The sequence below is a fragment of the Convolutriloba macropyga genome, chromosome 5 (genome assembly GCF_964194025.1).
Source record: "Convolutriloba macropyga chromosome 5, txConMacr16.3, whole genome shotgun sequence".
NCBI lineage: Eukaryota > Metazoa > Xenacoelomorpha > Acoela > Convolutidae > Convolutriloba > Convolutriloba macropyga.
Window position 1 is genome coordinate 66,566,276 of NC_134472.1, and position 25,364 is coordinate 66,591,639.

Sequence of the window (25,364 nt, forward strand, 5' to 3'; positions counted from 1 at the left end):
GGTGCAAGTAATATGCAGCCGCTAATTAAAATATTTTTCCGATACTTTAAAACCTCCCTAGCTATCAAGATAACTTTTATAATTGGCTTAGGAAACATGGTGGCAATAGGTTTTGGTGTGTATGATGACGGTTTTCAACCTTCGCGTTCTCGGTTTTTCGCGTGACAGCTTTAAACACCGTTCATATATAACCTTCAGTATTAATAGGCATCTTTCTTCGATCAAACCGTGTAATGTTGGCCAGCTGAACAGTAAAATCTTAGAAAAATGAACTGACTAAGTCGGATAAATTGCTCTCGAATAACAGGCGACTCAATTTAATTTATAGAGCGCGTAGCTTAGAAATGTTTTGAGACTGAAAACAACCCCACAGGGGTTCGAACCCCGTACTTTCAGGATGTCCGTCTGACATTTTAGCCACTAATCTACAATGGCTTGCACTCACTTTCACTAAAAATCGCTATTAAATTAGCCAACTTTATTGTCAGAATGCAACTTGGATGCCTCGAAAATGAAGAACGCACGCGTGAAAAAGTCATAATTTACCTCAATGTGTAATCGATGAGACCTATTTTAATCAACTCTAAGTACGTTAACATCAGTTGAATAACTTATAGATGAAAACTTGTCAGCGCCCGAAACTCCGCTTTGGGATTAGACTATCTTTTCCCGTCACTGTTTGCTTGACGCGGTGACTAATAAGATAGACTAATCAGTTATTGTGTGGCTAAGTTATGCAACTGTTGTAAGCACAACGAGGAATGATTAAAAACATTACCTCGAGGTTGATAACTTTTCGCTCCTGAGTTCAATAATTTTTCGATGGCCGTCACAACCACGTGGTAATATTCATACTACAGCATTTATCAGCATCAAAATGTTAATTTTTATTCAACTCACGTTGAAATTAGAGCAGTTGAATAATGACATTCTAGCCGACTAAAATACTTTTCTGCCTACTTTTTTTGAAAATATTTTGGGAAAAAGTAGCCTAATCCCAAACAAGTTTCGCCATTGATTAAATTTCCTTGTAACCATCGGGCGCTGAAAAATATTTTGAGCGATAAGTTATGCAACTGTCGTTACACAATGAGAGTCGATTAAACCGAAGTTAGTTAACAAACAAATGCGCTTCTGAATTCAGGACTTTCTTTCCATTTTACATTTAACGGTGCAAAAAGTCCAGTCTAATAATAAAAACGACTGATGAAGAAAATGAATTGTAGATTTGCTCAGCAATCATACTTAAATAGAATCACTGAGTGTTGTAATGAATAAGACACTAAAACAAATTGTAGAACCCTTCCGTAAAAATTATGTACAGCAATTTATATAAATAATGAAAGCACTACAGAATCAATAAATCAAAAATCATGGAAATGATTCTAACTATGGAACAAAAAGACAAGACGTCTAACGAACGTTTGTATAGGTAAAATGTCAAAGTCTATTAAAGTTACTGAGATGTTAAGGTATCACTCAAGAACAGGGTAAATATACGAAATAGAATTTCGAGATCAAATTTTACAGCCACAAAATCTCTTTTTGCTATTTTATAATTTGAAATTTGCACATGAGGTGAGTTTTGCTTTTTCAAGTTTTTACGAATGCACTTCAGGTCTCGAAGACCAGGTAAGATGTTTCACATAAAAATCAATCACTAGTTTTGGACATTTTTCGCCAGCCTCCTCAGCTGTAACTAAATCCACTTTACTACAGTTTTTCCACTTCATCAAAAATTTCAAATTTCCACCAGCTTCCGTCGCTCCCAAAATTTTTTCTGGCTCGCAACCTCGTTGGAACCCCCGGAGACCGTTGCCAGTCGCCGGAACAGTCGCAACGGACGAACTCGCCTCAGCGGCTCCTGATGCGATGTCGCGTTCTAAGGCAGATTCGTCAGAGTCCAGAAAAATTTTCGGTTCTGATTTGACAACTTCTGAGCTTGCATTTTTGCTTGCATCACTACCCGACTTGTCTTGGCTAGTTGAATTTTTATCGATAGTAACGACAGAAACGCAGGAAGCTGTTCCTTCTAAAACACTATCATTGGACTGTTTGGAGCTGACTGGTACTTGTGTAGGAAAAGGGTCATCGTCATTTAACGAAACGGAGTCATGTTGCAACTCCTGGTACTTGTGCTTTCTGGGCTTTTTTGGCTGTTTGTTGGGGGTTTTAACCGGGCCTTTCTTTGCATTCGAAGCCTGGTCACATTCCACGACACTTTCGTTGGCATCTCGCGTTATGTCCCCAGCTCCCGCTCTTTTCAGGGTCAACTCGAATTCGTCCAAAAGTTCCGGACATCCTAGGTTTTCCGGAGGTTCCCACGTATCCTCCGAGGAATCGTATCCTTTCCATCTTAGAAGGTAGAGAGGCTTGCCGTCATAGAATTTCTTTGCCATAATTTTTTCAACCTCTAATACGTCACTGTTGCCTAGAGAGACATCGCTATTATCAGCTGACGCACTTGATGAGGCAAGTTCGCTATGGCGCTTTCGGCTTTTCTTTTTGCCAACCATACTGCAGCTGAAATAACACTGTAAATTAGAAATCAGAAAACTGACCCAATAAAATAAGCAGCTTTGCAGCCCTCTTACCAATTGTTTTCTCACATTATACCAAACAGCTTAGAGGGGCAGAAGGAGGCAACCCGCTCCCCTTCCCTCAAAAATCCGACTTATGTATAAGAGTTATATTTTATGCCAAGCTAAAATGAAAAAAAAACATTTTATTAAATAGATCGCCAGTAGAGCAATCAAGTTTTCTTAAAGCAAAACTTCACCAACCTTTCCAAAATTAGGCACCAAATGAAACTGATCGAGAAACACGTGCAAAAAATAACATGCTTAACAATTTAACACCCTTTTACTGGGAGCTTATGATTTCGTTTAGAACAGTCGGAAGAATTGCTCTCAAACGACTAGTGGGAGTTGCTTCAGTCAGAGGGGGGAGCCTGAATGCGACTACGAAACTCACTAGGGGGCTTCAAATAAATTCATTAGATGTTAATAAATACCACTACTAAAATTAAAAGCGATAAAATGGCACCAGTTTTGGCGCACTTACCATTTGACTTTTAGTATTAAATTGCCGCCAATTGTGATCAGCTGCTTGAAATTGTGAATGAGAGAGAACTTGAGTGTCTTTCCCATTATAGCAACCCCCCAGCTTAGTGGTCAGATAACCTATAGCCTCCCAATCACGGTAATTATACCATAATGGGGGGCTATAATTTCATGGGCGGCTATAATGGGAAAGACCCGAACTTTAGATCATGCAAAACGCAGAAAGTCAAGGGCGTAAAAGTCACTCAAAAAATTAGAAAACGGTCAAGCGAAGAATTTGGATAAAAAACATACGGTAGAATACCGGAAACGTGCAATAACAACGTTTCAATTGATCCAACCTATTTCATAAATATAAAAAATACAAACATTGCAATATATAGTTGGGAACAACCAATTTTTAGTTAGGAATGTGGGGTGGGGTGGGGGAGGGCGTTGTTTGGGGGGGGGGGGTGTAGGTAGGTGGGCGCATGTAGGCAGGTGTGGAGGGCAGGTAGTTGGAGGGGGGGAGGGTCTGTAGTTTAGATAAATAGGGGTGACTTATATAGGATCAAAAAATCTCAAAATGAACTCTTCACCTGGAATATTACCAACAGATCCTAATAACTATACATTACAAATTAAGCTACAGTTAAAGTCCAATGTTCAAAACAGAAGTCAATAATCAAAAACAGGTAAATGTTCAAAACGAAAGAAGTGAAAATTCAAGTCATGAGCAAACTTGCTCTAGCTTTAAAAACCCCGTAGAATGTCAATACTTCTCTTTGTGTCGTAATGTTCAGACCCGTATCATCCACAAACGTAGTATATAAAGCGTAGAAGGTAAAAATTTGGAAGCAGAGAAGCATATAAAAACAGACAGGAGTACCAGTAGAGCATGGTTATTTTTATATGAAAAGTCCAAAGAAAGTAACAGCTACTCGAAAAACATTCGACGATTCAAATTTTGCCAGAAAAAGCTTTCAAAAAACAATTTTTTCAGGCGATATCCAATATGTTTTGTCGAGCTGTACAGATAAAACTGTTCAGGCATAAACTTGGATTCCATAGTAGCTTTTAAGGATATATAAATTTTATGGCAAACTTTAGTGGCCAGTATTTGTCAGCTCGACCAGAGACAACTTCCAGAGAATTGCAATTAACTAATAACCTAGCAGAAATATGACGGTCTTTGAAGTTCATTTTTTCATAAGAATATGAAACTTTACAATGAAACACTACAAGGTTTGAGAAAAAAAAGTACTGTCTGAAGACGTTACTGGAGTAAAGGTAAAAAAAAATCAAAAACAAGCTCAAAAACAAATTTTTTAACTATCATTCTTGGAACAATGCATGAAATTACTATCAGAGTGGAAGTACAGCTCTCACTAAACAACCACTCTCAAATCACCAACGCAATTCTTAAATCCACTGTAAAACTACAAAAATTAAAAACTCACATTTCTGAAGTAACACCGTTTTAAGCTTAAACTGTAAAAAATGACTTATCAGAAATAGATTGAAAAAAAAGCCGAGTTGAAGAAAAATTTTACCCATGATAGAAATGATCTTTAACAGTAAGATGACCTTCTTTCTGTTCCAAGCTTCATGTGAATAAACAATTGATTTGATAGTTCGAAATAAACAGATCATCAGCAAGACGCAAAATGAAAGAAAATTGTAGAGAAAAGCCAAGCTCTTGAATTCGGGAGTAATTTCTAGCGTTTGCAAAAAAGTCTTTCAAACTTTCGATTCTCCTTCTTAAAAGCAACATGCCAGCGAGAACGTTTTTCCGGTCACTAACCTTCCAGATCAAAAGGTCAGGTCTGTGAATCAAAAAATCTTCAAAAAGCAGAGACACAAGTAGAGACAACGGTTAACCTTCTACGATTCTGTTTGTAGGCTCTCCTCGTTTGCTAAACTGCCTGCATTAAATTCTGCTATTCTAAACAAAAAATCAGAACACCTTAACAATTAGACCAATAAAACCTTGAATAAAGAACAAAAATATCAGAATCAAGTATGTTAAAATTTTTTCCTTGTTTAAAATTTTCCTTCCAAAGTTTTTAAAGCCTAAGGGCCTCCACAAAAAAGGATTTCAGTCTTCAGAGCTGTTTTTCCCAAAATAAGGTTTTTTTCTGAATACTATTGAGGTGAAAAAAATTGTGTCTGAGCAACTGAGCTAAAAACAGGTTATTAATACTCAACTATTAGCATAAAAGATTTTAATAGAAAGCCCAAAATTTACACTGCAACACCGGAATTCAGTTTGTTTTGAGATTTTACGTATTTGAATTATTACATAAAATTTACAAAATTCGGACAGAAAATGAAAGCAGGCAAAGCAAAAAATGGAAGCAACAAAACCAACTGACGTCAAACGAATTGCTCTCAAGAGACAGGTAGGCGATGGCTCAATTGTAAACTGCGAGAACCAGGTGAACATCTAAGATTTAGAAAAAAGAGCGAATAAGAAACCAACTATGAAGCACTTTTGATTAGACCTCCAGTCAGTTGAGTTTAGCCGCTTAAAATTCTGAATCAGAGCAATTTAGATAACATAAAAATCAAGAAGTTCCTCGAAAAGTCAAATTTGTTGAAAGAAGATCTATCAAACTACTATCAATAGATTATAAGCACTATAGATTATATAGCACTTGACGGACTATTGAAGCCCACTTTGGGCCTCTAATGAAACTTAATGCCAGCTGGGCTTTACCTGTTTATCCAATTTGAAAGATCAATGTCACTGAAAAATGTGTGAACACATCAAAAAAAAACAGCGCCCCAATAAAATTCATATTCTTTGAATTGTAAAAAAAAACGCTGTCCCCAAAAATAGCCGCTATCACTTCGTGGCTATTTACAATCAGTTAAAAATACTTAGATGACTCCGCCTATAGTGTCAAAAGTTTCTTCTGCAAAAACAATAGCACAAATGTACCTGAAACTGGCAACAAAAAACTGAATTTCGGTTAAACGCAGCTTATATTTCCATAACTCTCTCATGCATTTATAAGTAAAAAGTATTAGAATTCCACCTATAAAAACTCCACGCAATTTCGGTTAAACTCATCTTATTTTTCCATAACTCCCTCATGCATTAATAAATAAAAAGTATTAGAATTCCACCCAAAATTCCACGCAATTTCGGTTAAACTCATCTTATATTTCCATAACTCCCTCATGCATTTATAAGTAAAAAAGACATTGTATTGAGAAAATTTTTTGCAAGATAGGCATACTGTTGTCACCATTTACACTACAAATAGGCTAGTCTTAATGGGTGAAAGAACGAAGGGGGGCGTGGGCATCGCAGTCCCCATAAATTCACACCCAATTTTTGAATTTATTGCCATATGTGAATAAACTTATTTTTGCTCCGGACTGATAATGATTTGTGAAGCCTATTAAGATGTTCGAGTATCTATTAGAATTAGTAAATGCCAATAAGTGAAAAATATCAATATCAATGTAAGTGTCAAAATCTACAGTGGTGGAAAAGAAAAACGTCACAATTCAGCAAAACGTCAATTGGCAGTTGAAACATATTCGACTAATGTCGGAAGAAATGCTCTCGGACGACTAGTGGGAGCTCAAATCTATTGCACTCTGCTTCAGTCGGGAGGGGGAAAATAAAATCACTAAGGCGGGCTTCATATGCAGTCATTAGAGCACTTTAACTGTAACATAAACCGAATAACGTCGGATGAATTGCTCGCAAACAAGCGGGTGGCAATTTAATTTAAATTAGGGAGTGTAGCCTGGAAATTTTTATGGGTGTAAAAACTCCGGTCTCATAGGAAATCGAGCCCGCGACCTTCAGGATAGCCGTCTGACATTTTTAACGACTAAGCTACAACAGCTTTGATCATCAACCGCTCGCAGTTGCTTTTATGTAGGCATCAAACGAGAGCAACTGAGAGGACTCAAAAATGTGAAGTGTGAAAAGTTCCCCAAGAAGTCAAAGAATGGAATGTTCTAGAACAAAGACTCCCCCTCACTGAGTGGAAAAAAAACTATTTCAGAACGTTCGTTTCTCAGTTAGCCTAACTGGATGTAAAGAGGGTGCATGAAGTTTAATTCAGATGTTCATATAATTCATTCCTTCATCAGAGAACAAAAGTCAAATTAAATTCCACGCGATGAAATAGCGACGCAACAGCAGGTTTTGAAACCGCCATTGACTGCTTAATTGACACATCTCTACTTCTGCTCTTGAGCCAAGAAGTCGGTGTGCTCTTGGTAAGGTCCCTTCATAAATGCTGTCTGCTTCCAGAGATCAGGGGTCAAGAATGAATAGGTTTTTCCCAGGGCAGCGTACACAGCCTTCGCGAAGTTACCCAATGTCGCAGTTTGTCCTAAAAACATCCCAGTTCTCAGAAATTCGGCTTTGTTACAAAAGTTTAAGCAAAAAAGTCTTAGATGTCTAAGTTGGCCTCGAAGTTAAAATACTTCTTGTACCTTCCTTGGGTTATAACAACACCCAACATTATTCGTCACTGGTCTCGTACAAAACTAAGGAGTTTTGCCCAACTTGAGCGATTGCGCTAGTTTTAACAGGTTCTAGTTTATAGGAGTTAGTTTGGAAAATGTCCGAAAAAGGTGCTAAAAGTGCAATAACAATTTTATACAATCTAATAATTTTGAAAAGTTACCGCTGGAGCAAGTGTAGCAGTCTTCGACACCAGCCATCTGGAGCAGTTTCTTGGGTACGGGAGAGCTCACAATTCCAGTTCCTCTGGGTGCGGGAATCAACCTGACCATTACGCTACCACACTTTCCAGTCACCTTCACAGGCACAGTGTGGGGCAGACCGATCTTGTTACCCCAGTATCCTCTCCTGATCGGGATCAAAGACAGCTTTGCATTGATAATCGCTCCTCGAATTGCGGTTGCTACTTCCTTAGAGCACTTAACTCCCAAACCAAGATGACCATTTGAGTCTCCAACAGCGACGAAAGCCTTAAACCTGGTTCGCTGACCAGCTCTTGTCTGCTTCTGGACGGGCATAATCTTCAAGACCTCGTCTTTCAGGGTTCCCTCGGCCAAATGATCTACAACCTCGGGTTCCTTAATAGGCAGAGAGTGTAGGTAGATTTCTTCGAGCTTCCTGATCTTTCCGGCTTTAACAAGTTTGCCCAATTTAGTGAGAGGAACCCACTCTTTTTCGGTTTTCTGGCCTCGGCCCCTGGCTCGACCACGTCCGCGGCCTCTGGGTCGGCCTCCAAAACCTCCTCGTGGCTGCTGTTCACTCATATTTAAGTTACAAAAGATCTGAAAACACAATTCTCACGTCAATATGTCGAACAATTACTGCTGATAATTCAAATACAGCATGAAACTGATATTTTTATTTTGAGCTTGAATTAATCTATGACATTTAACACTAAACTACTAAAAAATTTACAAAATATGACTTCTCCGATCGTTTATAAAATTTTGAAAACGTTATACAAATAAAAACGTAGCACAAAATATCGGCTAGATAATGATAGAAAAAATTGCGTTTGTACGCTGCATGTCAAAAAGATGAAGCAGATGAGTTGTAGGAAGTGGTGTTAGGTGGAGCCTTGAATTTGCCCATCAAATTTCTTCATTTATTTGAGCAATTGTCGCAGTGGAGTGAAACCGATTGTAACTGGTTCCGATATTTTGGCTTTGATCCTCTTTTGGAAGAAATATTCGGGTAAAACGGTCACATGCTGATCTTATCTTGCTGAACACTGATTGCACGCTCTCTGGGAGATCAATTTTTCTAATTTTGAACATTAGGCCCATAATCAGCAAGAATAGAGCAACCGACAACCCACAGGCAAGAACAACTTCTGATGTCCAAAACGGTTTTGACTTTAGACTACATACAACATTAGTTTCGAACTCAAATAAATAATAACAGTTGGACTGATGTCTCCCAACACTTTCTTTTACATGTCGCACATTGCCATGAAGTTTGTCGGGAATACACGTCAGAATGATCATCGCAGACCTCTGATTTCCTTTACAAGGCCCCGATTCATAAGGGTGTCCACTGCCGAAAGTGATAATCATATGATCGCTACCTTTAACAACTTGCGTGTCATTTTGAAGCCCAAGCACTGTCTGCTCGCTATTTTCGTTGACCAGACTTCTCTCCCAAACAGCTGCCTAAAAATATGTTTTTTTTACAAAATTTCTGTTGTTATTATTATCATTATTATAAACCCGCACATGCTACTTAAGCTTTTATAAATCAGAAAAATAACAAACCTGCGAAAACGGATTGTTGCATATATGTACAGTGTACTCGTTCTCTTTCAGCTTGTCCTTCATTATAAACCCATAACCACGCAAGGGATCAAGAAGTTTCAGTAATTCACGCCTTTCACTATCAATCGCTTCGCCAGAGCAACCCCAGCATTCTGTCTGCTTGCTGACTATTGTAAGCAGCCAAAACGTTGCCAACAGATACATACTTCTGAAAAAAAGACAATAAAAATTACGGCTCCAACATTCTCAGAGGAAACCAAGAATTTACGATACAGCCAGACAAAAATTTCTCGTTTTTAAATCGATTTACCTAAAATTGAGTCACTCTTGATTTTCTTTCCTGGTAATTGAGTATTAAAAAACCGCTGAGCGGATGTAACGGGAAATATAAATCAATGTTATGAGAATGGATGAGCTATGAATGTCAAACCAAACAAATTAAATTGGAATTTAAAGACGGCTAACACATATTCTACCAGAAAGACGGTAGAATCTATTTCTTTATTTCTTTGGAAAAAGAGGAGCAAATAGTGTTTCTCAACATTTGCGAAACGTACGTAGTTTTTACGAAACGGAGGAAGAATTGCGAAACCGACCTATATTCTGCTGAAAGAATTTAGGCTAAGTTCTTCCAGTAAAATTGAAAGAATGAGTAATATACAATTTGTCCGTAAAGCGGGGTAAAAACAAGCATGCTTGCTCACCCTAAAAGTCTTCATTTGATAGTAATTTGAGATTCCACGTGTTATACAACGTTACATGAAATGCATGCAATTCCATCTGAGTGGCCAGACAAATCGACGTTTTCACTAGGATTTCAGAGAAGCAACGGAAGGCTTCCCCAGTGGAGCAGCACTTTATTGAATGTTATGGCACAACAAACGCACTTGAGCGGGACATAAAAGACTCTTGCAGCGGAGTTGAAAAGTGAGGATTATTGAAGCTGTTTCTATCAACAATCTAACACCCGAAATATAAGCACGCGCTTACTGTTGGATGACTCTTCTATCACTATTAATTCTATGGTATATTGAATGCAAGTTAAATTACAAATTAAATGCAAGTTTGTTGAGGTAGAATTGATTATGTAACTGTTTAATAGACCTTCTTTATCGCCAATTCGAATTCTAAGCTTTTTTCGCCTCACGCTCACAGTTTTAAACATTTTAAAAAAAAATTTATATATAATAAAGCTATGCGTTCTTTCGAAACAAATAATCAAGTTTTGAATTGTTTAATGTATATTATCTTGCTGCTCTTTTCCTGTCACCATCTTCTATGACTATTAGTTCTATGGTATATAACTTTTCAGATGCAGGTTCTGAGCAGATTCCCTCTAATTCTCTCAATTTCAAAACATCTTTTGCAACTTTATTCTAACACTCTATCTCTTCCAACTCTTTCATGCAACTTCTTCAATTGTTTTTGTAAGTCAATCACAATCCATTTCTAAATAGCTACAAATTCATTTCACCATATCAGAATTTCAACCAATACAAAAGTGTAATTCATATCAAATCTGGATTAGGAATTTGTATATGACACTGGGCCTCTATAAAAAGAACAATGTGATTCTTTTAAAAGAACAATATAGCTATATGTCTCTTTAAAAGAACAATGTGCCTCTCAAAAAGATTACTGCGCCTCTTGAAAATTTTCATGCGAGCTTTAGGTTAAAAATTAGAAAGCGCCCTGCAGCAACCTTTACTTCGTGAAAGCTATATGAATTATGTAAAGTGTTTATGTTTTTCTTAAGCTGATTTAATATTATTGGCCAAGTGCTGGCAAAATAGGTCGACGTCGTAAGATGGTTGCATTACTTGGAGTTCCTCTCGTTTTGGAGCTGTAGGTCCAAGAAGCTTTGACAATTGTTTGTCCGTGATGACAATGTTCTCTGCTGTCAGTCGGTTTCCAGGTTGTAGCATAAGTGTCTGCCTTTCATCTTCTGTTACCACTAGTATTTGTCGTGGATGAATTCCAAATGAGCCCACAAGAAACTTGCGCATTTTTGAATATCGTCGACTATACTTTTGACAAACGTAGTTTATGAGAGCGTGTAATATCATTGAGATTATAGAAGAGATTGTGCCAATTATGACAGACATTTTCCAAGTGTCACTTTGCGTGAAACGATTCTTTAAACTAGGTCGAATACTCTGCATATTCATTAAAATTGGTTGGGCGATTTCATCTAATTTATTCAGCGATGGTCTTTGATGGTTAGGAATTTCTGACATTTGGATTTGTATTTCCTCAATGAACTGTTGTCTTGCTTGAGCAATGGTTGCAAAATGTGGCAGGTTGTCAATTGCCGGAACTTTTGATAAGAGATGTTTCAAAGGGTCAGTTAGTCTAATATCAAGTTTTTGAAGCGTTGTGTTTTAGCATGAAAACATTTCTGCTCTGAATTCTAAAAATGTGGTTTCCAGTTTTGTCCCGCATTGAAGTTCAATGATGCAGACTTGGCATCCTGGTAAAGGTGTTCTTTTCAATGGATCATGGTTTATTATTGGGCTTATATACATTTTGAAATTCGATGATGCTGATGTTATTAACCACTTGCCATTTCCCAAGTTTCTCGCTTTTTCCTTTAATGGCAATCTCATGGTTTTAATTTCACACTTTTGCAGAGCAGTTAATTGATTGTTATTAAGTAGTGATCCAAGACATGTATCTTGGGCTGTTTCTAGAGAAAAACCGTCTATACACACCGAGAAGCTACTCGACCCGACACATCTATTGATTTCGTCCTGTGAAAGTAACGCTATTTTCTGAGTAGAAGAAACTGCTATAAAATCAGATTCAATAGCATACTGTGATGCGTGACCGTCTGTTCCATCATTAGGCACGGGTATTGGTATTGCTTTATACAAATTTAAAACTGTCGCTGTGGTAACAAATGGAATAGCTAATGTGAAGTACATCCCATCGTCAACAATGTCTACGTTTCTCAGTATTTTCCTTTCATAGTAAGTTAGAATTTGTGTTATTGGTATAGCCAATGAAAGACGTTCATTTGTGTCGGATTGCCAGTGGTTTACAACTCGAAGTATTTCCTCTAAATCTGATCTAGGTAGGAGTGCCATAGGAATCAATTTATTCACCATAATCATTACCGAGTTCAAAATTGTTAGCTTGAAGCTGTAGATGGCGACACGGTACATTTTAAGTTCATTTAGCAACGCTGAAAAAGATCCCAGAAGACTCGCCTGTACTTGAAGCATTTGGTCCCTTGCGTAGAACAATTGGGAGCATGCCATCAATGCTCTTGAGTTATTTTGGATAATATCCACTGCTTTCATCAACACCATTGTGTGATTTTTCTGCGTTTGGATAATTCGCTTTTGCACTAAGTTTACATCGTCGAGTTGGTCAGCAATGAGGTACACTTTTGAGTTGACTTCGCCTTTAACTTCTACCCACCGATGGTTGTTCAATTCAATCTGTGACAAGGCCAAGTGGATGTCTTCACGATCTCGACTGGATCCTCCGCAAGCTCCGAAAATGCTGCCGAGAGAGACGCTATTCCTGCTCCTGCAGTTACAGCTGTTAATGCTTCTACAGCAATTAGGCCGGCTCCTCTTTTTGTCCGTTCGTTATCAGTTGTTGTTTGCTCATTTGTTCCAAATGTTCTCTGTATTTCGTTTTTTATATTCAATATGTCTAGTTGGACTGATTTGAATTCGTTTTCCGTATGATGGAGAAGATAGTCGAAGTTTAAACTGGTCTCATTTGTGTTCATATGATCCAGTTGACAACCAAATGAATAGTCATTCCAAGAGTTTTTCAAAACTAGCGATAGATTTCTGAATTGATTTTGCAACGAGACATTCATTCTTGGAAAAGGAACTAGAAATTGAATATTCACGAATTTTTCAGCAAGGAGTAGCTGTTGTTGGTATATAAAATCAATACCTTTCTGTGATTCGATTTTGTCATTATAACAAATGTGCACTATAATTATGAGAAATATAAGGTATTTCCAAGAAATCATTTTGGAGGGTTTTCTCGAAAGATTGAATGCTACAGGGCTTACAATTATTTTCAGGTAGCCAATCTAAAAATATTTTATGCCTGTAGAAATAGACATAATTAAATAATACGTAGGCGTTATTTTTTTTGTTTTTCATGGCTTGTGAACATTTTGAGGCAATGTTAGGAAACTTTTTATGACTGCTGCTGGGTGCAATAATACTCCCGAAGCAAAAGAGGCGTTTTTGAAAGACAAAAACTCAGACGATGTTTTTCTGGCAGTCTGTATTATCAAGCCAAGTGTATTTTCCTAAGGAATGTTTTTGTCGGTATTTATTCGACTGCATGATCAACAAACTTAGGCTGAGACATCTCTACAAGTAGAACTCACAAGATCTCAAGCCACCCTGTTTTAGCTTGAGGATCTGCATATTTGGTCTCTTGAACTTGTAAATTCTTAACTTTGCAAAACTTGCAACTATTTTTGCAAAATTTGAACTAAAATTTTTAATATGTAGAGGCGCATTTTTTTTTGCGAGGCACATCAATAAGATTTGCTCAATAACAAAATAATGCAATAATTCTGGTTGTTTAGGGGCTGTAATGTTGTGCGCTTGAAATGTGCACTATGTAGTTCTGTATAATGGTAATGTATATTCAAAATCCAATTTTGGATTAGCACGGTAAGAATGTTTTTAGTTTGAGAATGAATCTGTTTCTGTTGTTTTGTGTTCTCTTCGCTTTGAGTTCTGCATGCACAGGAGGAAATGTATCTGACAATTTTGAAGTATTGTGCTGCTCTGATAGAATTGTTTTTTATTAAAGATCGTATTGTGGTATATGAAAGCTCCAATATCGAGTATCCTTGTCGAGAGAATATCAACGTTGGTGAGAGTTATCATTATATTCTGTTAGTGGCAGTTGCCTTTGGCTGCTGTATATGTTGTGTGCCCTGCCTTTTTGGTTTTGTAGTAGTTGCAAATTGTTAATAAATATTGGTAAACTCTCTTTTTTTTAAACTAGTATGCAATTAATGATAATTTTTCAATTGAATTTTCAAATGATAATAAACGAAATTGACGATTTTTAGATAATGGCGCAAACAAGGGCTAGATCAAATTTTTCTAGCTTTCATGAACGGATAGTAAATTTTAATGCGAAGTATCGTAATCCAGAAACGCTGAAATCACTTGGCTGGGAACCTGTTCCTGTAATTGATGTAAATTGGGCGGCCTCCTGGACTGACGCAACGAATGCAATTATTTCATCCGGTTATTCTCGATTTGTAAACAATGATTGGGTCGTAAAGCCAATTGCCCTTGCGAATCATCAGCTATTTAGTTTTGACAGTAATTTTATAAACACTTTGAAAGAAATTGATAATGAATTCGATTTTAAAACCGAGTTGGATAACTATTTTTATGTAAAATCAAGTATAACACCGAGAGGTCGAGAGTCCAGAATTTATGAAAAACTTTATTGTCCAAATGACGAAATAAACAAGTAGTCCTGGTGCTATAGTCTATCTGTTGAAGGCTTGGTAAAATTTTCAGTTCCAAATACACTTCAACAAACGAAAATCGATGGAATAGCTCAGTTTAACAGTTGGATAACGGATGGCCATATTGAGACTGGCGGCGATGATTCTATATCGGTAACTCTATTGGGCAAAAAACTGTATTTCATTTGTACTCCTGGAACTCATTCCATAAATTTCGAGAAATTAATACGAAATGTTAACGATTTTATATCATTTGTTGAAGCTGGTCCAGAAAACACTTCAATTAAATCTAATGTTAAGTTTTATATTCCTGAACCCAATTTATTTCTTTGTCAACCCAGCTTAGCTTCTCATGCTGTTTTAACTTCAACAATTGGCGTTTCTTTTGTTTGGGGATGGGAAGCCTGCAATTTAAATGACACAAAGAGAATAGATCGTACACTTCGAAATTTTGCGTCTGGTATTGAACACGGTGTTTATAAGAGCTTGTTAAATTCTGCTGGATTGGATGGTGCCTTGCAAATAAGCAGAGAAATAGACAAATCACGAAATTCTGGGCATAGTGGCCTGTCTGAACATTTATATGCATTTCAACAATCAGGGCAAAAGTATTCTGAAGGCCATTGTTCGAGTAAATGTGGGCGAAAGTCTGGTATTGCCGGTGCGAGTAAAAGATTACAGCGCAGTCTCATATTTCCCAACAATAAGAGGAAATATCTCGAGGGCCGCTCTAATAAAGAAGGTTGTTACTGCAATAAAATAAGTGTAATATTTCCTAATATGACAAATGTTATTTAGGTTTGTGGAAGAAGCGTCTAAGAAAATTTAGCTGGAGGTTATGTGAGTCAATCAGAAGTGTTGACTTGTCAAATCAGCTACATATGCAATGTATTGAACAGTGTAGTGCTCTGGTTAACCGTGGGAGCATGTGTGTAGCGTCTTCAAAATGGCAAAAAACAGAATTGTGTACAATATTGGACTGCAAGTCCAGCATGTGAAGAGCTAATTGGGGTTTGTAAATCTAATTCCGCTTTTCCGTGTGCAATGATACATAGGTGAAAGTCATATCAATAGAAAGCTCACACTGTGCCTAGAAGCGCTCAGGATGTACTTTTTTGATTTTTGCCTTCTGTTTTTAATAATTAGCAATTTTTGATTAATTAATGTATTAACATTGAGGAACCTGTCGTTCATGCGTTAAAATTCAGAGACTTGGGTCTTACTTTGGTTTGAAGTATGTTTATTCCTAATTACCCTCAGGCTAAATTGGAATGATTTGTTCATTCAAGCGAAAGGCCACTGTGTGAAATGGCTTTTTGTCATAAGTAAGGTAATTTTAAGTAAAGAACAATTTTTAACGAACTAATGAAAGGCAATTAATTTTGAAAAAAGATTAAGGAATAGTAAGTTATTAAGATGACTGAAAGTGCTGCGTTTGCTTGCGTATGCGACCGTATCGCGAGACTGTTTGTCCTACTTGGGGGGAGCTTGATGTTGTTGGTTTTTGCGGTTGTGGTATGCGTGATTGAACTGTATGTGCTGTGTTTGCTGTTTGTTGTTTTGCCAACTCACGTTCATGTCGCTTTTCCTTCAACAGTTTAGCTAGATTTGAAACTGGTATATTAGATGTTGTTGGAAGTTCTGTAATATTGTGTTCACTTTGGACAGATTTAGGACTGGACTGCGGAGTATGTGATGTTCTATATTGTTTTTCCCGAGTCTGGTGTATAAAATGGTGAAGTATCAGCTGTACTTTCTGTATTAGGTGTTTTTGGCGAATCTTCTGCAGTCCTATTCCTTAAAATTTCGGCTTCACGGTTTGATTTAGCTTCTGCTGCTATTGTTGAATGGACTTTCACTTGTCGGTTTTTGTCATAAGAAAAAGTTAATTCCTCAAGCGTGTGGTCAAAGAGGTTTGGTTCACGCAGTGCCTCAGGTATCATTGGGTCTGCTGTAAACAGTTTGTCATCGATATCCCGCAGATCTTGAATATTATATTGTGGTTTAATGGGTTTGAGTCTAACTCTATGAACCATTTGCGTGTTATTTGTATTTACTTTTCTTTTTAAATAGTTATTTCGAGTAAGAACTTTTTCAATTCTAAATAATCCTGTCCATTTGCATTCTAAGTTACTAATCTTCTCATGTTCTGTAGAGAGTTTTGGGCTCAGCAACATGCAATAGTCATGTAATTTTAATGGTGCAGCTTTGGCTTTTCTGTCATAATATTCCCGATATTTGTTGAAAGAATTAACTAAGTTATCTTTGGTTTGACTGAATAATGTCGCCATTTTGCTTTGGATATCGGAAAAATAGTCATATTGGCATTGCTGGTGGTATATATTTTTGTTACTGAAGCGTAAATGTAATGGATTTTGCGGTATTCTACCGTGGAAGATAAGAGTTGGAGGGCAAGCTATTGTAGAATGGTAACTAGTGTTGTGTTGAAACACTGCGCAATCTACATATTTATGCCAATCTCTTGGCAGTTGGTTTTCATAAATTCGTAAATAGCGTTTCAGTGGGCCATGGGACCTTTCCAAAGCTCCGATTGTTTGAGCGTGTTTAACAGTGGCATGTTCAATTTTAAATTCTAAAAGCGTTGAGAGCTCTTCTAACATTCGCGAAGTAAATTGTGTGCCTTGATCTGTAAGTATGACTATTGGTATATAGGAATGCCGCATAAACCATTGCATAAGGAATTTACAGACTGTTTCAGCTGAGATTGAATTTAAGGGCTGTGCAAACATATATTTAGAAAACACGTCCATTCCTGTTAGTATATACGAGTAGCCTCCAGACTTTGGTAATTGGCCAACTATGTCAATTTGTAACATGTCTGCGGGTAGGCTTGTATTTGGACTAACGGGGGATAACGGCATAGTTAGTGTTTCGTGTTTTGGAGATTTAGCTTGCAAACATGTGAGGCAATTGTTTATATAAGTAATCAAAAATTCTGTGTAGCCCGGGAAATAGAATTTCCTTCGGAACTCGTGAATGGTCGTTTGTATGCCTAAATGTCCCTTAAGCTTAGAGTTATGAATCCGGTATATAAGTTCTGTTCGCAGTTGTTTTGGAATGACAATCTGTTTGATAAAATTTCTTCCTGAATGGTCATAAAATTTTCGACAAAGTATGTTTCCATCAAGAATTAAACGACTAAGTTGCTTATGATATTTCTGTAAGTCGTACGAACCATACGTGCTTATTGGTGGTCCCTTCTTTTTTAACCAGTTCAACGCTTTTTGAATATCTTGGTCCTTTGACTGTTCATTGAACATATCAATTGCTTTTAAGCACTCACTGAATTCAAATTTATCCAAGGGGTTTTCTTCCGATAATTTGTTGATACTCTGATCTTTCGGCTCAATGAAGGAATTCAGCTCAATTATACTACAAGTTTCCTCACTATCAATAGTTATAAGAGGAACGTGAACTGCTGTTGTTAATGTTGAAAGACTATTATCTGGTGTTTGTGCTAGTACTTCAACTTCAATGTCTCTGATAGAAATTCGATCGCTTAGCTTCAGCTTTAACTTGGTGTTAGGGTTAACATGAATGCCTGATAGATAGTCTGCGGCTGCGTTAGCTTTTCCAGAAATATGTCCTAATTCAAAGTTAAAAGATAATACATAGTCAACAGCGTTCCAAAAGTTTCCCGGTAATTTCTTCGTCTGAAAGAAACGTGTGACACTTTTGTTATCTGTTAGGACTATTACTGGTTTTGTTGATACTCCCCATATGTAGTGCTTGAATGACTCAAAGCCTAAATATATTCCGAGGAATTCTTTGGCATAAATTGAGTGTTTAGGTTGCGCTGGCGAAAACAAATGGGAACCAAAAGAAACAGGTGCGTAAGTTTTATCCTTATTTAATTCTTCACATTCTAAATTGTCTTCGATTAATAAGATAAAACCTGCTGCTTAAAAGCTGGCATCACAAACGATTATGAACTGGCAAGCTTGTTGAGCTAATTTCAACGACATTGAACAAGCTTTAATTAAGTCATTTTTGAGTGTGGCCAGAGATTCATGATGGTTGTTCGTAATGTTAAATTCACTTTCTTTTCGTAATAATTTGAAGAAAGGATGCAGTTTAAGTGATATAAATTGGTATAAATTTTTGGTACAGATTTGGTATAAATTTTTGAAAATATTGCATGAATCTAATCAATCGACGAACTTATTTCATGGTTTTTGGCATTCTAACATTTGCAAGGAATTTTTCAACTTTAGGTTTATTAGGACTAAGGCCAGCGGCTGATATTTCATGTCCAAGAAATCGTATTTTTGGAATGCCAAATTGGCATTTTTCGATTGACAGTTTAAAACCTAGACTTTGAATGCAGCAGAAAATTTGTTCTAAATTATCGATCAACGTGTTTCCATCGTATGCACCACTTCCCAGGTCATCGAAATAAACAAAACACTTATCACTAGCAACACATGACTGTAAATGCTTGCTCACACAAGAACTGAATGCTGTTGGTGGTCGGCTGAGTCCTTGTGCTAGTCTTTTGAACGCAAACGTTCTACCTCCAAAGATAAATGCCAGTAGTTGCACACTCAAATTGTCCGCCATTTGCATAGAGAAATAGGTTTGGCTGCAATCCAATTTTGCGAAGATCGTTTTTCCTGCTAGATGCGCTGTCGCGTCGGCCATTGTTGGTATAGGATAATTATTATTGTTATAATCATGGCGTAGCAAGTGGTTTATACGTCTAAGGTCAATTAAAATTCTGAGTTTTCCCGAAGATTTTCTTTGTGCAAATATTGGAGACGAGTAACGCGAGAAAGGTAGAGTAGTGATAATATCGTAGTACTGCATCAGAGCTAACTCTACAATCAGTTCGTCTCTGAGATGTATTGGTGTTGCTGGGTTTGGTGAGTAAATTGGTCTATTGTGCTCCGGTGTCAGTTTAACTGGACAGTCCGTGTTTTTTCCAAGGTCCAATCTATGTCTAGCAAACATTTTATGGTATTTGACCAACAAATTTTTCATATGTTTCTTTTGGTCATGCGAAAATATCGAGTCCGTCCAATCAAATTTGGAAAGAAACTTAGTTCTATTTTCTTTATCTACTGTCGGATCCAATTTTTTATCCTGTCGTAATTTCACAATAGTGTCGTAAATTTTTTTCCAAACCCCTGTAAGTTTTGAATTTTCATGACAGTTCTCAGGTGTTGGGAACCAAAAGTTATCTGTAGGTATCCATGTTCTAGAAATTCTTTTGTTATTTTTGTTGAAAATTTTGTTTTCTGTAATTGACGATATAATTGATGGTTCAATAGGATGTATATAGTTTGCTTGATTTGGCGTTAAGAAAATGAACTTTGCTATTCGAGTTCGTGGGGAAATAGTAACAGTGAAAGGGTTCAGGTTCAAAATACCAATTTTCGTTCTTCGTTGTGAATCAAGTTTGTTTATTGAAGAAGTGACACATAGGCTTGATTTTTTCTCGAATAAAGAAGACGGCTCAATTATTCCAATGGCATTTTTAAATGCGATATCTGGTTTGAGAATCGAGACTTCGACAATATCTTGATAATTTGGCTTCAGTGTTATTTTACTTACTGTAATAAGTACTTGCTGTCTTGAGTTTTCTTGGTTACCTGTGGAGTTGAGACTCAAGGTAACATCTGGAAAATATAAAAGTTTCTTTGACGGAACAATAACAATTTGATTTTTGATAAAGAATGGGTTACCAAGAATAGCAGTACTCATTTTGGTCGAGAACGAGAAACTCTTTGCTATAGGTATTCAACCCAACATTTAATTCAATAAGTACTTTTCCTAGTACTCTGACATTTTTGGCATCAGCCACATAAACTTTTTCAGGAAAATTCTTCGGTAATTTAGTAACACATGCTGGTTTATTTAGAGTAATTTTTTGTAGTATAGTTTTTGAAAGTGCACTTGAGAATGCCCCAGTGTCAATTAAAATTTTAAAGCAATATCTTTGAAAGTGTAATGGTAAATAGAAAAGATTTGTACCCGCTATCGGCACTGAATTATAACTACTGTTAGCTAGTGCTGTAAGAAAAGGCTGCTGCTGCGTAATTAGTTTTTTGGGATTGTAGTGAATGGCACATGCGTTCCTCGCTGTGGTACTGGTTTGAACCAACACTGACTTTGTATGTGGCCTGGTTGACCACAGTTTCTACAAATAATCGGGCTATATCTGTGGTCACGGCCGCGTTGGTTATAGAAACCACTGCCAGTATGACCGAATTGTTGACGTTGGTAACCTTGGTGGTTAGAGGGTCTGTTATTTCTGCTGTTTGAATTAAATTGATTTTGTCGTCGACCTCGAAAGCTACCTCTATGAAAGCCTCTATTGTTTGACCGGTCGACCGAGATTTGCATTTTATTCATTTGCCTGCCGAGTTCTCTTTGACTAGACGCTAAATTTTTATTAGCAGCCGCGATGTTGTTCAATGCTGTTGCAAGGCTACTTGAGCTATTGTCAGTAATAGAATTGAATCCTGTGGCTTGAGCGTCTTCATCAGGCAAGATGCTTTTTAATGTTAGTCTTTTTGAGACTGATGCACATAGGTTATTTACAGTTGTTGTTTCCGGTTGCATCAGAAGCTTCAATCTTATATGCGTAGGCATTCCTGAACTGAATGCGTCCCTTATTCGCCTTGTTCGTTCTGCTGAATAGTCGTTTCCTCCGGAGTCTGCAAATGCTATATTAGCAAGTCTTGTGATGTCTGTCAGAAAGTCTTCTGGCGCCTCTTTTGATTGATTAAACTTCTTGTTCGTTCTGCTGAATAGTCGTTTCCTCCGGAGTCTGCAAATGCTATATTAGCAAGTCTTGTGATGTCTGTCAGAAAGTCTTCTGGCGCCTCTTTTGATTGATTAAACTTTCGTTCTTGAAATTTTAATTTGTAAAGCTCCACTCTATTTGCGCTCAAATATCGGTTTTCTAGTGACAGTAACGCATTATTAAGTGTGTTTTTGTTGGCAGTTGGTAATTCCAGAAAATAGTTTAGAGCACCGCCTTGCAAATGAAGTTTTAAAAATCCAACCTGTTGGGCGTTTGGTACTTGAGCGAGGGCGATGGAAGATTCCAGTTGCTCGCGGAATACTCTAAAGTCTTCTGTAACAGCTCACGTGAAAGGGGTCAAGCTGACGCTTTGTGGCGCTGCTGCTGGTGGAGGTGGAGCAATTCCTCGAATCGCTGTTGCAATAGGATTTGCAGCTGCTGCAACATCTGCCATGTTGTCAAGATTTTAACTTAAATCTCAAAAAGACAATTTTTTTCTAAAAGTTGTGGGATGGGTCAATGTAAGAATAATTTAAGTTGTAAGATATTGATATCAAAAAATGTATAGATCATATAAGAAACCAATATAAATTAGGGAAAGTTGGTAGGCAAGGAAAATTAATTAATCAAGTTTGAAGCATATTTGAGGGTTTAAATGAATTGTTATGTTGGCTAAATCCAGCCCCGATAAAATTGAATTAAAATCCGGGCAGGTATTATCTGTAAAATAGAAGCATTTACGATTGTCGATTGTATAAATTAAATGCAAGTTTGTTGAGGTAGAATTGATTATGTAACTGTTTAATAGACCTTCTTTATCGCCAATTCGAATTCTAAGCTTTTTTCGCCTCACGCTCACAGTTTTAAACATTTTAAAAAAAAATTTATATATAATAAAGCTATGCGTTCTTTCGAAACAAATAATCAAGTTTTGAATTGTTTAATGTATATTATCTTTCTGCTCTTTTCCTGTCACCATCTTCTATGACTATTAGTTCTATGGTATATAACTTTTCAGATGCAGGTTCTGAGCAGATTCCCTCTAATTCTCTCACTTTCAAAACATCTTTTGCAACTTTATTCTAACACTCTATCTCTTCCAACTCTTTCATGCAACTTCTTCAATTGTTTTTGTAAGTCAATCACAATCCATTTCTAAATAGCTACAAATTCATTTTACCATATCAGAATTTCAACCAATACAAAAGTGTAATTCATATCAAATCTGGATTAGGAATTTGTATATGACAATGACGAAATGGCACTCGATTTTGTTTCAACTTTTAACTATTCGGCTTTAACTTTGAATTTTATTTTTGGGATCTATTCTGTCGGGCCCCCAGTTACAATCAATGTGTTGCTATAAAACATGTTACTATGTAAAAATAATGCACCTGCGCCTGGGGGTCATATAACATATATTCCCACTAAGCTGGGGGGTGATGCGAAACATAGTAGATCCCATTTTTGCATATGATAAACCGGAAATTTGTCAATTTTTTGCTTTAACAATGGCATTGAAATCAGATCGCCAGAGAAAATTCTATTAGATACTATTAGCTGATCTCAATCACCCTTCAATTACAGTGACAAGCAATCGCTTGACCTTATCTCCTTTGCTTTAAAGTAAAGTCAATTTAAGAGTGAGGAAGTAAATTTTGTGAGTGCGATAAGTCTTTTGTGACCAAAAATTCAGTCATAACACTGAACAAAAAACACTCCACTAAGAGTGAAAAATGACTTCACCCACGCAATTAATAAAGGAAACCTAAGTGTTTAGATAAATTTATTAACTAGATCCATGTGTGTTACGATATCAATGTTGGCACACTCTCTTTGATGGTGCCACACTCTGCTTGAATTTGGCTCACAACCAAAAGAGACAATAACCTCCAAAACAAGTTGTACTTCTCCAAGAGCAAATTAAAAAACATTTAGCCATATATAATTTTGGCGAAACTTATTTTCAGTTTCCGTTTTGTGCTTTCTGTTAGCATAGAAGCATATAAACGGCTCTAAGCAAGGGTGGATGCTTAGGTGCTGTGAGATATTTGTTCCATTTTATAAAGCTTTTGAGGAGGACGGTCAACCACATTATGTGATTGGATTGTTTTTATCTATGTTATAGGTTCTCACTGTTGAGTAACGATCACTAGGGCTTGGTTCGAAAAATAAAAAATACAGAAAAGAAGAAAATGCCAAAAGACAACAAATGAAATTGATAGACAGACTAAACCACGCAAAGACAACAAATTCTGGAAAGGTACAAATATATTACTTAACGAAAATCAGAGAAACAGGAAACTGCAGATACAATCGCAAAAAAACTGAAAACAGCACTGAAAACAATCGAGTCAAAAGCAGATAAAAGAATTACCATCATGGTAATCATGGAATGGCTTCCTAAACAACAGGAAACTCAAAGAAAAATACTACCAAGCAGTTTCTAAAGTTTTTACACCTGAAGAAGGGGTCCCACAGGGGAGCATAATTAGCCCAATCCTTTTCAATATTTAAGTAAGCAGAGCAAATCGTAGGAACAGATTGTTTTCACATTATGCATATAACACTTCCCTCTCCAACAAAAATGGAAAGCAAGTTATAGCCACTAAACATATACAAATCGGAATCAAACTCCAAGAAAAACGGAACAATACATGTAAAACACTTCTCAACTCGGGAAAAACCATATAAACTAGCTTCACCAGGCAAATGCTGAATGAAAATCCAAAATGAAATTTAGGGTCAGCGGAGATTAAAGTCAATGTTATGAGAATGGATGAGCTATGAATGTTAAACCAAACAAATTAAATTAGAATTTAAAGACGGCTAACACATATTCTACCAGAAAGACGGTAGAATCTATTTCTTTATTTCTTTGGAAAAGAGGAGCAAATAGTGTTTCTCAACATTTGCGAAACGTACGTAGTTTTTACGAAACGGAGGAAGAATTGCGAAACCGACCTATATTCTGCTGAAAGAATTTAGGCTAAGTTCTTCCAGTAAAATTGAAAGAATGAGTAATATACAATTTGTCCGTAAAGCGGGGTAAAAACAAGCATGCTTGCTCACCCTAAAAGTCTTCATTTGATAGTAATTTGAGATTCCACGTGTTATACAACGTTACATGAAATGCATGCAATTCCATCTGAGTGGCCAGACAAATCGACGTTTTCACTAGGATTTCAGAGAAGCAACGGAAGGCTTCCCCAGTGGAGCAGCACTTTATTGAATGTTATGGCACAACAAACTCACTTGAGCGGGACATAAAAGACTCTCGTAGCGGAGTTGAAAAGTGAGGATTATTGAAGCTGTTTCTATCAACAATCTAACACCCGAAATATAAGCACGCGCTTACTGTTGGATGACGAAATGGCACTCGATTTTGATTCAACTTTTAACTATTCGGCTTTAACTCTGAATTTTTTTTGGGATCTATTCTGTCGGGCCCCCAGTTACAACCATTGTGTTGTTATAAAACATGTTACTATGTAAAAATAATGCGCCTGCGCCTGGGGGTCATATAACATATATTCCCACTAAGCTGGGGGTTGATGCGAAGCATAGTAGATCCCATTTTTGCATATGATAAACCGGAAATTTGTCAATCTTTTGCTTTAACAATGGCATTGAAAACAGATCGCCAGAGAAAATTCTATTAGATACTATCAGCTGACCTCAATCACCCTTCAATTACAGTGACAAGCAATCGCTTGACCTTATCTTCTTTGCTTTAAAGTAAAGTCAATTTAAGAGTGAGGAAGTCAATTTTGTGAGTGCGATAAGTCACGTGACCAAAAATTCAGTCATAGCACTGAACAAAAAACACTCT

At 36.9% G+C, this 25,364-nt stretch overlaps 3 protein-coding genes across 3 annotated transcripts in view; all 3 read right to left on the minus strand.

Annotated features, from left to right (window-relative positions):
• The window catches only part of LOC142339563 (putative small nuclear ribonucleoprotein Sm D1), a 179,917-nt gene that overhangs the window by 37,070 nt on the left and 117,483 nt on the right, over window positions 1-25,364 (minus strand). The window lies entirely within an intron of this gene.
• On the minus strand, window positions 1,205-2,703 carry LOC142339561 (chromobox protein homolog 5-like). The gene is made up of 2 exons (XM_075389694.1): window positions 2,595-2,703; window positions 1,205-2,523 (listed from the first exon to the last, which is right to left on the minus strand). The coding sequence occupies exon 2, from the start codon at window positions 2,514-2,516 to the stop codon at window positions 1,602-1,604; it is 915 nt and encodes a 304-aa protein (XP_075245809.1). The 5' UTR covers window positions 2,517-2,523; window positions 2,595-2,703; the 3' UTR covers window positions 1,205-1,601.
• Window positions 7,106-8,339, minus strand: LOC142339562 (small ribosomal subunit protein uS5-like). The gene is made up of 2 exons (XM_075389696.1): window positions 7,700-8,339; window positions 7,106-7,402 (listed from the first exon to the last, which is right to left on the minus strand). The coding sequence occupies exons 1-2, from the start codon at window positions 8,298-8,300 to the stop codon at window positions 7,248-7,250; spliced, it is 756 nt and encodes a 251-aa protein (XP_075245811.1). The 5' UTR covers window positions 8,301-8,339; the 3' UTR covers window positions 7,106-7,247.

Excerpts from the sequence above, each read along its gene's own strand:
- LOC142339561 (XM_075389694.1), bottom strand. The coding sequence starts at position 2,516 with ATGGTTGGCAAAAAGAAAAGCCGAAAGCGCCATAGCGAACTTGCCTCA.
- LOC142339562 (XM_075389696.1), bottom strand. The coding sequence starts at position 8,300 with ATGAGTGAACAGCAGCCACGAGGAGGTTTTGGAGGCCGACCCAGAGGC. Across the intron at positions 7,403-7,699 it reads CTGCTACACTTGCTCCAGCG|GACAAACTGCGACATTGGGT; the intron begins GTAACTTTTCAA and ends GGATGTTTTTAG.